General features: G+C 32.7%; 1 protein-coding gene across 7 annotated transcripts in view; it reads right to left on the bottom strand.

Moving 5' to 3' along the window:
- Positions 1-457: 457 nt before the first annotated feature.
- Golga4 (golgin A4) overlaps positions 458-13,136 on the bottom strand; it is a 93,772-nt gene continuing 81,093 nt past the window's right edge. For 4 of the 7 annotated variants that reach the window (XM_026405861.2, XM_026405834.2, XM_026405844.2 and 1 more), the window contains 4 exons: positions 11,400-11,503; positions 6,482-6,568; positions 4,476-4,538; positions 458-1,153 (listed from right to left, as the gene is read on the bottom strand). In XM_026405861.2, coding sequence (XP_026261646.1) covers positions 4,509-4,538; positions 6,482-6,568; positions 11,400-11,503 — 221 coding nt within the window. In that variant the 3' untranslated portion in view covers positions 458-1,153; positions 4,476-4,508. The remainder of the gene's footprint in view (positions 1,154-4,475; positions 4,539-6,481; positions 6,569-11,399; positions 11,504-13,136) is intronic. The other 3 variants (XM_026405840.2, XM_026405852.2, XM_026405881.2) reach the window with 1 other exon arrangement.

Genomic DNA, 13,136 nt, shown 5'->3' with positions numbered 1-13,136 from the left:
ACTGGAGGACCCCACTGCTCAGCATCTCCTCACCCAGAGCTTCCCATTCTTTATCACAAAATAATACACACCAGGAAAACTAGGGTCCAGGCTGGCTGGGTACTGAGATTCTATCATGGGACAATGTTTCCTAGAGTATGAAGGGTATATGAAACCCTTTGAGTTGTTCCCAACTTTTCTGTCCAGGAATTTGTCAGCAAGATTAAAAAGTAGCTATGATCTCCAGAGAGAGGTGGCATTCCCAAGTTGGCAGAATCTTAAACACCAGGGAGTAGGTTCTTGATTTCATACACCTTCTATTTTGTTTGGACTAATTTTGACCATAGGAAATCATTCTAAATGCTCAGTTTATAGCTATTCTAATAGTTCCTCATTATATACCTCCATCCAAATAGAACAAGGATTCTTAACCATTTTGAAAGAGATTTCAACTTAGAAAGCAATACAATAAGAAATGTTATATAGTAAATAAACTTTATTTGTCTGTTCCTCCAAGATGACATTGCCAGTCACAGATTCGTGTACAATACCATTATGTATTGACTATTTACAATTTACAGTAGTATTTTTTCCTCTGAAAAATATAAGTACAAAAGCTAAGTAAACAATGAGGTACTGCCATTTGGGATTTATCATGTGTACATAGCTTAAAGAACTAGTCTTTAACAAATAGTCAACAAATCAATCTAGGTAATAGTCAATTAAATGCTTTAATTATTTTTAAAAATCTGCTGTTTCATCTCAAAATGTATTGCACAAGTCTTTAAAAAAGAAAAAAAAATCACTCTAAAAATAAATAAGAAAGACAAGCAATTCTTTAAAGGGAGGAGGAAAAAAAATGGAAGAAACATTATTGAGTCCATAAATCAGGTTAAGTTATTCAAAATATCTTTTAAACAACATAAAACTCTTCCCAACAGAAACTGAAAAAAAAAAAAAACTATCACCATTTCTCCACTGATAAAAATCTATTTAAAAAGCAGTCTGCAATATATCTGTGGGTCAATGTCAGATTTTTCTTAGTCTTCCAGCTGCATGAGGGACGCTGAATGACAGCTTCATTATCAAAGAGGAGCAAATGTGAAAAGTTTCAGAGCAGCAGTTGCCCAAAATCACTCTCCCCATTTCTTCAAGATGAAGATCGGAGCCATGACTGGAAAAGAAAAAGGAAATGATGGTGGATAATAAAGAAAGAAAGAAAGAAAGAAAAACCCAGCCTTTTAAGGTCTAATTTTTGGGAGACTTGTTTTTTTAAGTTAAAATAAAACAACATCTAGAGTCTGGGGATTGCAATAAAGAAGTAGAAATATTCTGAAAATTAAATCCCAATGGAATCTTCTAGAAATTAATGTCACTGTAATGATTCAAACTAACTGATATAGTCAGCAATCCTGGAAAATGGTGTTTTCAGCTGAAATTTGGAGCTGCAACCTTCTACCACGTAACAAGCTGAAAAGAATCCCAGAGTACCAGACTGATGTGGAAGACTACCTACCACAAAGATGCAGCTCTTCAAACAGAATTTACAAGGGACAAAGAGCTTATCCCTCTCTCTCAATATGTTGATTTTTGTACATACTGCAATTCTTTCAGCATGATGTACATGGCAGCAAAAAAAAAAAAAAAAAGTGTGAAAAGCTAAACTTCATCTGGAATTAATAAACATAATGTATTAAATTTTAAATGCTATGAGAAATGAAGCCAAAATCTTCCTAGGAAAGTTTTTCAGATTCAAATACAAAAAGCCAGTGTCAAATCAAGTATAAGGTTTAAAAAGTCATAAAAATAAAGGTTGTGGGGCTGGGGCTGTAGCTCAGTAGCAAAGCACTTGCCTTGCATGCTTGAAACACTGGGTTCAATCCTCAGCACCACATAAAAATAAATAAAGATATTGTGTCCATCTACAATTAAAAAATATTAAAAAGATAAAAAATAAAGGTTGTGGCTCAGTGGTAGAGCGCTTGACTAGCATGTGTGAGGCACTGGATTTGATTCTCAGCACCATGTACAAATATATAAAATAAAGGTCCAGGGCTGGGGATGTGGCTCAAGCAGTAACGCACTCGTCTGGCATGTGTGCGGCCTGGGTTCAATCCTCAGCACCACATACAAATAAAGATGTTGTGTCCACCAAAAACTAAAAAAATAAATATTAAAGTTCTCTCTCTCTCTCTCTCTCTCAAAATAAAATAAAGATCCATTGATAACGAAATATTTAAAATAAAATAAAATACAATAAATGACCAAGTAAGATTAAGTAATAGATATAAACTTTTCATATATATTGAACAGAAAGGGGAAGTTTTAAAGTCTTCTCAATTTGGAAATGAACACTATGATCCACTATTCAAGACATACTCCGAATAGTGTGTTATTTAATTCAATAATCTTGTTGGTTCTAGGAACCTAAAGAAGACATGAAAAATATCTTTTGCTGTTATTTAATAATTCCTTTGTCAGTTATTATTTTGAACCCTTAGATAGAGCTATTGTAGGAAACTAAATTCTTGGACAATTCAACAATGTAGTATAATATCAATGTCATAAAATACAAAAGGGCCAAGAGATATTTTCTAGTTTAAAAGAAAACCAGAAGCGGGGCACAGTGATGCACGCCTATAATCCAGCTACTCAGGAGGCTTAGGCAGGAGGATCCAAAGTTCCAGACTGGCTTAGGCAACTTAGTGAAACCCTGTGTCAAAATACAAAATAAAAGGGGATGGTGCTGTGCCTCAGTGGCAAGTGCTCTGGGTTCAATTCCCAGTACCACAATATATGTGTGTGTTTGTGTGTGGGGGGTGTGTATATAAAATAAGTAGAATAAAATATATGAGAAAAATATGACAACTAGATGCAATGTACAATCTTTGTAGATCCAGGATTTTTAAAAATTATGAAAGACATTATTTGAGAAACTGGTAATACCATATATAATGGTAATTCATATAGACACTATATGAATACTATATATTAGATAATATTATGTTTGATGAGTGTGATAATTACATTGTAGTACTAGGGAAACATCTTTCTTCTTAAAGATACATTTTAAAATATTTGTTTATGTTTGCAAGTGTCAAAAAGTAACTATAAAATGTTACAAAGAAGGAAAAACATATATAGGATCAAGAGTCAGAGTACAAAAATTTGACAAAATGATAATAGCAGGCTAATCTAGGTAAAGGGTATATGGGTGTTCATTACACTATTTTTGAAAAATTTAAAATGTCTCAAACTAAAAGTTGAGCAATCAGGTAATCAATAAAATATTATGCAGTATACATTTCCAGTGATAAGTGATAGTATTTAACTTCAATAATATAATAAGTGTGGTACTTATTATACAAAAAAAGAAAATATAAGACTTCATGGATTAGATATAGAATTTACTTTTTAATTCAATATTCATATATTTTAAAAGTAACCTAATGGAACCATGCATTTCACTACTAGCCACCATAATGTAGACAGATAGTTCTAGATATCACTAAGGCAAATTAAATGATATACAATAAAATCAAAAAGGAGATCCAAATATAGGCACAAAGGATTTTTAAGGTTTAAAGTTTTAAAAAAAGAAAGGCCATATCTCAGCATTTTAAACCTTGATACTGTTTGGTAAGTACTGGCTGAATCAACAATCACAGCTTTAAATTAATTAAGTGCTATTAACTGGGATCCAACTTACTTGTGATCTGTGAAAATTATGGCAAAGTCAGAGTTAAAGATGTACCCTGTTTAAGGGGGTTTTAAATCAAGTTAATAGCAAGCATAATATGTGAAAATACACAACCAGTGTAACTCCACATCAAGAACAACCACAAGAATGGGATCCTAATTAGAAAAAGTTAGACTCCATGTATGTATGTTAAAATACACTCTACTATCATGTATACTAAAAAGAACAAATTAAACAAAAGAATAACGTGTGGAAGGGAGGAGAAGGGTTTTAAAGGGAAAAAAACAGTTAACTTTGTGGAACATTTTAGATGCTCAGATTTCCCTGCAATAATAATCAGAAACAGCCACATTCAGTTAAAGTGAGCAGCCTTAAGAGTATCTTCAGAACAAATGTGTCATCTTATGTTGAACTGAATGATCCCCAAAAGGCATAAATCTAATTTTATTTTTAATTAACCTTAGTAGTTTTCATTATTTCAAATCTGGCCTTGACTGTAGTTAAGCTTTATAGTATTTTTAATTCTGGATTTGTGAAATATGTCACTTTTATCTAAAAGATTATTTTAAAAAATTTCTTCTTCACAATCTTTATTAATTTTAAAAAACACTGCTGGTGACTTTTAATCTATGTATTATTAATCTATGTAACAGAATTAGCAGAAAATATTTATATTAACCCAAAGCATAATCATATGTTCATTAAATGAAAGTAAAAGAAATTAAGCAAAATGGTTAGTACCATGCAATACATTTGATTTACACAAAAGACACAAGACATTTTATTCTCCACTCACCACATGCTAACTAAGCACAGACTGATGGTTTACTCAGAAGATACCACTGCGAGGTGAAGTAAACTACAAAGCCAGGAAGAAAAAAAAGCTTATTGGGTTAGTTTTAAGACTTAGAAGAACACATAGATTATATGTGAATATGAAGTTTACAGGATTAAATAGACTGTACTTAAATTTTTCTCAAATCTCCCCAAATCAAGATATTCAGGCAACATATAAGGAATGTGTAATACTCCCCATACTAAAAATAATATTATGTAGTTCAGATTTTATTTGCAACTTTCATTTAAAAATTTAAACAACATAATGAAAGGTGCACTTGATACTTTAAGTACATATTTAACCACTATATAAATTAGGGAGTGATTATTTCATTATAAAAGAGTTTTAACAATAACTCCATTAAAGTATACATTAAAATTTGATTTTACATAATCTTAGTTTATTCTCAAAAGTACCTGGCAACATGCTGATGAGTTTACAGCACAGTATATATATATATATATATATATATATATATGTAAATTAAATTTTCATTCCTAAAATTGTCAATTTCATCACTAAATTACTCTTATAATTCAACAGAAAAGAACAAGAACAGTTTCAAGAATGATGACCCATGCTAAAATTTCAATTTAAAGGAACTCAATCTCAAATATAGTTTTTTACCACAGCAAACTAAAAGATTCTATGTCCTATTTTTTAATGGCCATAATCCAAAAATCATTAATTAGTGGTTTGCTTTAAAAATGGCAACACCAAAAACAAAGACTGTTTATAAAAGCTGAGTATTACCAACTTGGGAAGTATCATTTTAATTATATTTTACATTTAATGTGAAGTTAGTAGAAAGCAGCAAAATCAAAACACAAACTCGAAAATAATGTTTTGCAACACAGACAACAAATAAGATTAATATCCTATAGGAAAACTTGCAGAAGTACGCAGAATATATGTAGGATATTCCCCGTGTCTAAAAACAACCTAAGTGAATTAAGAAACCAGTGAACTAAACTGTAGGATGGCTATATGTTATATAGAATCTATATAATCATAGAATCAGCCATTAAAAAAGAATGAGGTAGATCAATTTGTAATGAGCTGAGATAATAAAATGACATATTAAGTGAAAAAATCAAGTTGTTGCACACTCATTTTTATAAGATAAGTGATAAAGCACTGGGTTCGAGTCTCAGGACCGCATATAAACTAATCCACCACTAAGGAGAAGATGATTGCTTGCTTTAGTGAGGGGAAAGAAGAGAAAAGCAGCACTGGGGTCATGAAATAGATTAAGAGATTGGGGGGAGGCTACAGAGAGCTCTGCAAAAAAAAAAAAAAAAAAAAAAAAAAGGATGCGGAAAGAGACCTAGGAGCCAGACACAAACTTCACAAGCTTCAGGTTCTACCGAAAGTGGTAACGTTCTTACCGAATTACTAGCCCAAGGCAGAAAGAAACTAAGCATGGGGAATTTTACATAATTTATGAAGTATGTGTTTGTTTCATTCTTCAATCACAGATGATTTCACAGCTTTTAAAGATGTCTGTCTACCTTTCCCTTGTAAGACACCAAAATCTCAAAAATGCTTAAATTCTTTTATCTAGAATTAGTGTATATGGAAATCATTGAAATAAAGAAGTGTAATCTATAAAACATCTCTCATCACAATATAATTTGATTTGAAATAAAGTTATTACACGATATACCAAAACAAATGCCTTTTCCATCCTTTCCATAAATAGCTCAAGTTCTGGAAATCCTACATAGCACAAATGGGCACCAACCTCAAATATAGAAGACTTCTGTTTCACTTGAAGTCACACATTCACATTTCCCTTGGTTAAACTTTCTTAATGTAAATTTCTTCTCACTTTTCAGACTATGGCAAAATCAAGCTTTAGAATTTTTAAATTTCTTTTATCAACTCAAAGTCTTTGTAAATGAAACAATATAAGCAAATGAGATAAAGTCACTGCCTATCTATATTCTATTTTTAAAGCTTACCATTAATCGAGCATCTTCTCTTTCCAAAATTTTCTGAGTCTGATCATCGGGGAACTTCAATACAGTGGTTATAACTTTTGCCATGGTCTACAAGAAAAATGAGAGGTCATTACTAATGGACAGTGAAGCGGAAGGAGTCTCAATCCATTCTGACATGTTCTGCTAGTGGGATTCTTAGTGCTCTCAATGGAAGCCACGAACAAAGAAGTATGATGTGAAGGTATTAGTCAAGGAGCCAATACTAAAATTTTTATTTAAAAGGACTGCTTACAATGTCTGAGTTTATTTTAAGATGTATATCCAATAGCATGAAGCTGTATAAAGATCTAATGCTCTTGGCCCTTTGTCTTATTAAGATGAAACTTTATTACTCATTTATTTTAAAAGGCTTTTTATTTGCAGGAATCTATAAAATGATGTATTGCCAAAGCATATGCTCTAAATAATCAGAATTAGATGGCCCCAAGTTCAGCTTTCACTAAATCACATCATATATCTCATAAACATGGGCTACTGCATGAACATGAACATGCTTAGTAGATACTTTTCAAGACATGCAGCACATCAGCCTAATAGAATTACAGATTACATTTTAAATAAACACGAGATGTTTTGTCTGGTAGAAAACATGATGAATTCAAAACATTACACATGGTGGCTTGCAAAAACAAGATCATAAATTGTGCAGATCTAAATACATATACCGTAAATCAGACTGTCACCCATAAGCTCCTGGAAAATTCGCCTCAAAGGTTGAAACTCCCTATTTTGTATCAAGATGAGATGTTTTGAGGGAGACAGAGAGGAAAGAAGATACCACTTATGAAATAAGTAGGATAACAAGTTCAGTGCTTACATACAAAGTCAAGTGGCAGTGCTCTCCTGAGGATAACTACTGTAGGGGGGAAGAGAGCCCAGAAAAACTGACTCTATTCTTTGTTCATAGTTACAGAGACTCTGTGTGTGGGGTGGGGCCTTGGTTATGGGAAAGGTCATTAAGAAAAAGATGGCACAATACAGTTAACCAAAAGTTTTGGGAAATCACATCATTAGAAAAATAGTATAATTATTTCCAGAAAGGAAAGAAACTAAAACATTGTTTAAAAAATTCCTATTATGTACTAAGCCTAATCAAGACACTTTACATATTTCTAATATTCATTTAAACTAACAGATTACTAATACTGTTCCTCCACCACAAAAATTCACATATAACAAGATTTTAGTTTGTTCTCTTCCTCCTTGTATCTTTGCCTTTACCATTCTGATTGACAGAAAGAACAAATGAAAGAAAATGCCATTTAAAATATTATTTAAAACAACTTAGTTCCTGGAGAATTCAAAGACATTTTATAAAACCCCTCATTTAAATTGTATTAACCAGAGCTGGGGTTGTGGCTCATCGGTAGAGCGCTTGCCTAGCATGTGTGACGCACTGGGTTTGAGTCTCAGCACCACATATAAATAAAGGTCCTTCTACATCTAAAAAAAAAAAAAAAAAAAAAAAGGTATTAAACAGGGGCTGGGCTTGTGGCTAAATGGTAGAGCACTTGCCTAGCATCTGTGAGGCACTGGGTTCGATCCTCAGCTCTACATAAAAATAAAATAAAGGCATTGTGTCCATCTACAAACAAAAAAATATTTTAAAAAACTGTATTAACTACACAGAACACAATCTTGTATGTTAACCTAAAGTCTGAATATCAACTACATATGTGGCATGAAATGGCAAGAAAAATAGGAAGAAGTAACCATTTCAGTATTTTTTTTTTTTAAATTAACACTCTGAAGCAACTTACTGTATACTATCTGTGAGGATCATTTTTAGGAAGTACCAAAAAAACAAAAACAAAAACAAAAAACCCAAAATGTAAGCATTCACAGTTATAGGGGCCATTTCTCTAATTTCAATACCATATTAAGCTCAAAATACCAAAAAGTCCACTTATGTTCATTATGAGAACCATACACATTTGTGCATGAGCATGTTTGGGGAAAAAAAAAACATAAAAGAATTGTGATAGTTGTCTTTTCACATTTATAGACAACATTAAATGGTAAACCTACCTCTAAATTCATCAGCAATTCAGAATCTGCTGCTGATATGCACCACACCCAGTAAAGCCCTAAAGCTTGCCAGAAAACACTTTACCCAAGAAGCCCAGGCTCTTTGTTACACCATGGGAAAGAAATCAGACTGTCTCTTCATATCCTCAGGCCCTGGGAAGGGAAAGTTCATATGCACCACCTGATTTAGGAATGGCCTCTCCTGCCAGACTTTCCATAGGAAGAGGCTTCTTCAATAAAAGTTAGGAAGAGAAATAGCTTTTAGGCTAAATTTCAGTATCAACAATAGTGTGGAGGATCAAAATCTAAGAAAAAGAAAGTAGAAGGAGAGAAGAAAGGAGGGCTTACTTAACCTCATACGATAAGAATGTGTGTACTATATAGTCTTCTTTAGAACATCAACTGCCTGATAAAGAACTTTGTGTGCAAAAGTAGATGAAGAAATAAGTGAGATGACACACAGAGCCTGCTAGAAAAGAAAAAACTGCAGATGGTCATCAAATACAAAGATTTCAACATTCTCTGGCTCATTCTAAATCACATCCTGGTCTCCATTTCAAATTCTTTGTTAATGCATAGAAATTAAGCAAACAGCAAAAGATGTGTCTAAACAACTCTGATCTTGTCACCCCCTGCTTATACATTTCAGGGATAACCTCTCTACCATACTTTCAGGTAAAACTCCAAAAATATTCAAGTCCCTCCACATTCTGTAGCCTTGTGGAAGCACTTTCACTTCTCAATAGTTTTGGTTGCACTAGACTTTGTCATTCCAGAAAGTCATATACCATTTCTTGCCTTAGACCTGCCTGGGCTGCCTCTACTGACTGGGCTCATCTATCAAAATTTAACTCTATACCACCTGCTCCATGATATCCTCAGCAACCCTTCTACAAGAAAATATGAGGACTCTGTACCTCTCTTGTAGCCCTTACTACTTTCTACATCACAATATGGTTAATTGAGAATAGCTCCATTTTTTACTATATAGCAAACTCCTTAAAAGTTAGGGATGTTGTTAAATTCATTTTATTATCCATCACAGTGCTAAATAAAGGGCTACATGTAGTTAAGTGTCCAAGGAATGTGTAGTAAATTAAACCTGTTACCAATTCTCCATATTTAGCTATGAAATGTGATGGTACAATGATAGACTATTTCTCCATTTTTAGTAGCCAATAAAGTACCATGAATGAAGATAAAGACAAAGCAAGCACTATTTCTCAGCATGCACTCCTAGACAGGCTTAAGATGAGACTGCTTGTGCCAGAGGGACATCCCTTTCAACTATCTCCCAAGTCACACCCTAAACTGAACTGCAAGGCCAAGAAAAGAGGCCTGGACTTGTTTAAAAATTGTTTTGCTTGTGCTGGGTCTTTCTTCAGAGGTTCAAACTCTATAGAGATCTCCAGAAAAACTAGGTTGATGCAGCCAGTCTCTCTCTATCATAGTTCAAGGAAAGATTAAATTATTTACTTAGCAACAACATTTGCATTGGAGCGTTAGATTCACTAGTAAATCAGGGTAGCTAAAGTTCTTAGAGCCATTTTATTATTACTATTTTTTTAAAGATATGCCTCTCTTCCCTATTAGGCAACATGAAGTAACGTCACCAACCTCAAATACAGACTACTGTTTTATGGACACAATAAGAGAAAGTGATACCTCATTAGTTTCATTTTTAAAAGACAAGCAGAAAATCAGTTTTAGCTGTCCTTGAAAAATAATAAAAGTCCTTAAGAAAAAAAATGACACAAAAAAAGATATATTAATATATCTCTTTCCTATGACACATGTTCAAAATCATATTAGGCATTACTTTAATTTGAAAACTATTTGATATAATGAAATGCAATTATATAGATAGGAAGGATTAAAATGACTTCCAGCAGCCCTGTAACTCCTCGTGTTGAATCTCCAATCCATAAATTCAGACTATTTTTAAAGATTATTTTCTATGACTTTTCTTTTTAAATTTTAAATATATTTGCCAAATCAATGCCTGAACTGGCTTAGTATCCTATGACTCAGCAACTCCCACAAAGCCAGACATTAACACTGAGTGCTTCCAAGGATAGGAAACTCATTATTCCATTCTCAGCCAAGATACATAGATAATGTAAAGTTCCATAAAGGTAAATGAAGAGTTCCAACAATGTCCAAAGCAGAATCTGCTTAAAATGAAAAATAGTATTTGAGGAAAGGCTCATGAATTTCCCTAAAAGCATTCTATTCTATTTACGATATAGTTACCAAATGTCCAATACAAGGCTGTTTTTAAAACAGTGAAGAAGATAAAAGTAAGCATAAGGCAAGACTCTATACTTGAGGATTTTACAATAAATTTAACATTTAGAAAACAAATTAGCCAAGTATTATTACTTACATGATGTAGCAATTTTTAAATGATTAATATTCCATATGTTCAGAAATGATTTTCGTATAGTAACTAAAGTAAACAATCTTCCTAAGAAGTCATTGCTAATTATGACCATTTCCAAATTTTACCAACACCATCCTAAAGTCTCCTTGAAAATAAAAATTTTTCTCCTAATTTTACAATCCGAAGAAATAAATAGCCACAAGCTTCACAAATTATTAAGTGAAATTTTAATTTTTAGTATTTAGCATCATTCCATAGCACTTTAAAAATTAATTTTTATAAATGTAACAAATATAAGCAAGATCTATCAATTCACTTTTGTTTACGAAGAGCAGTAACATAATTAGCTATTGCTCATAATTAGCATGCATAGTCTAATAGTAAATATATGGTTATGTGTGCTAAAAGTGAAACGTATTGTCTTTTAGGTTGAGGCTTATATACCAAATCACCAGACATGATTTATACCTTAGTCTCCCGACCCATCATATATTCAAAAAGCACTTTTCGCAGATACTCAAACTCAGTAGGTTCTCCCAAGAGTGAGACATCCGTATGGTACAAATTGCTACCTGTCAAATAAAAGACAGTTCAAATTGTAAAATCAAAACAGGATAAACTACTTGCTACATATAAAATAGACACATTAAAAAACAATCAATAATATAAAGAGAGACACTGAGTTTAAATTAATTGTACTGTATACACGTGAACACACTAAACATTCTAACTGGTATGTTGAAAGAGAAAACAAGAATTATAACAACTCCAATTCTCCTCTTTTTCTCCTCCTCCTGCTACTATTTAAAAAGACAATATAGCTAGTACAAAAGTTTCATAACATTGGTACTTCTAAATATTATGTGGTTGGCTTCAGATGTACTACAATGACTGAAATTAACATTTTTATTTTACAAAGGATTTAGTATCTCAGAACATTTCTCTAGTTTTTTCTTTTTTTTACTATTCCAATCTGAAAGCACTTAGTTTACGTTTTCAAAACTATTTTGAAACATGGGATAGATAATCTGAAAGTGCATAGAATATTAATGCCATTACAGTTTGAAATATATTGATTTGACATCTTAAAAAGATTTTTAAAAAATCTGTTAATCAAGCTCTCCTTCAATCTAAAAATAAAGCACATAAGTCACACACTGACAATTTTTTTAAAAAAATTTTCTTTTTTAGATGTTGATGATCCTTTATTTTATTCATTTATTTATATGCAGTGCTGAGAATTGAACCCAGTGCCTCACACATGCTAGGTAAGCACTCTACCACTGAGCCACAACCCCAGCCCACACACTGACAAATTTTAATGTGAATAAATTAATCTATGCATCAGGCATATACTTGTGCCTATTTCTAGCAATATGGTACAACAGATAATCCCTCTGTTACCAAGAAACATCTAGATATTACATAAAAACATTCTAAAAGCATAAAAAAATCCCTAAAGGGGTAAGGGACCAGAGGAAAATGAAACTACAGAAGAACTACAGAAGTAATAGCAAGGCAGACAGGAATCTGGGGATGCCTAGGGGTATTAAAAAAAAAAAAAAAAAAAAAGTCCACATTGAACAGTTTTGTAAGAAATAGAAGACCAGCTTAGGGTCCTTGCAATGTGGGAGTGCCAAAATACAGACTCTGATATAAAACAGGGAACTCTGCCTGAAAGGCAACTTATTAGGAAACCTGTCCTTGCCTCTGCTTGAAGTAGAGGGGAAAAAGTAGCTCCTCTGAGAATGTGTAACCAGGAACTTACTCTTAGAATATAGGACTCAAAGTTAAAATATTTTTTTCAGGCAAGGAATTCTAAAACTAAAAAAACACATTTGTTTAAGACTGGTTATGCCCAATATCTAACAGAAGCAAATGGAAATTCTTTCTGACAAAATCCTTAATCAAACAGTTCACACTCAAATGAGTTCTCAATATAGAAAGAAAAAAAAATCATCACATCACAGGAGGTAAGCCCCCATGAGCAAAAGTTTGCAGAAAAAATAAACAACATATATATAACCCAGAAAGCTTCTGATAATGAAATTGTCACAAATTATAAATTCACTGCTTGAAATGTTTAAAGAATAAAAGACAGTTTTTGTTATGGTTTGGATCTGGAATGTCCCCCAAAGGCTCATGGTTTTGAAGGCTTGATGTCCCCCAATTAAGAGATGGAGATTTGGGGAAGTGATTGGATCA

The sequence above is a fragment of the Urocitellus parryii genome, chromosome 3, assembly GCF_045843805.1.
Source record: "Urocitellus parryii isolate mUroPar1 chromosome 3, mUroPar1.hap1, whole genome shotgun sequence".
Lineage (NCBI taxonomy): Eukaryota > Metazoa > Chordata > Mammalia > Rodentia > Sciuridae > Urocitellus > Urocitellus parryii.
This window is presented reverse-complemented; position numbering and strand designations above follow the sequence as displayed.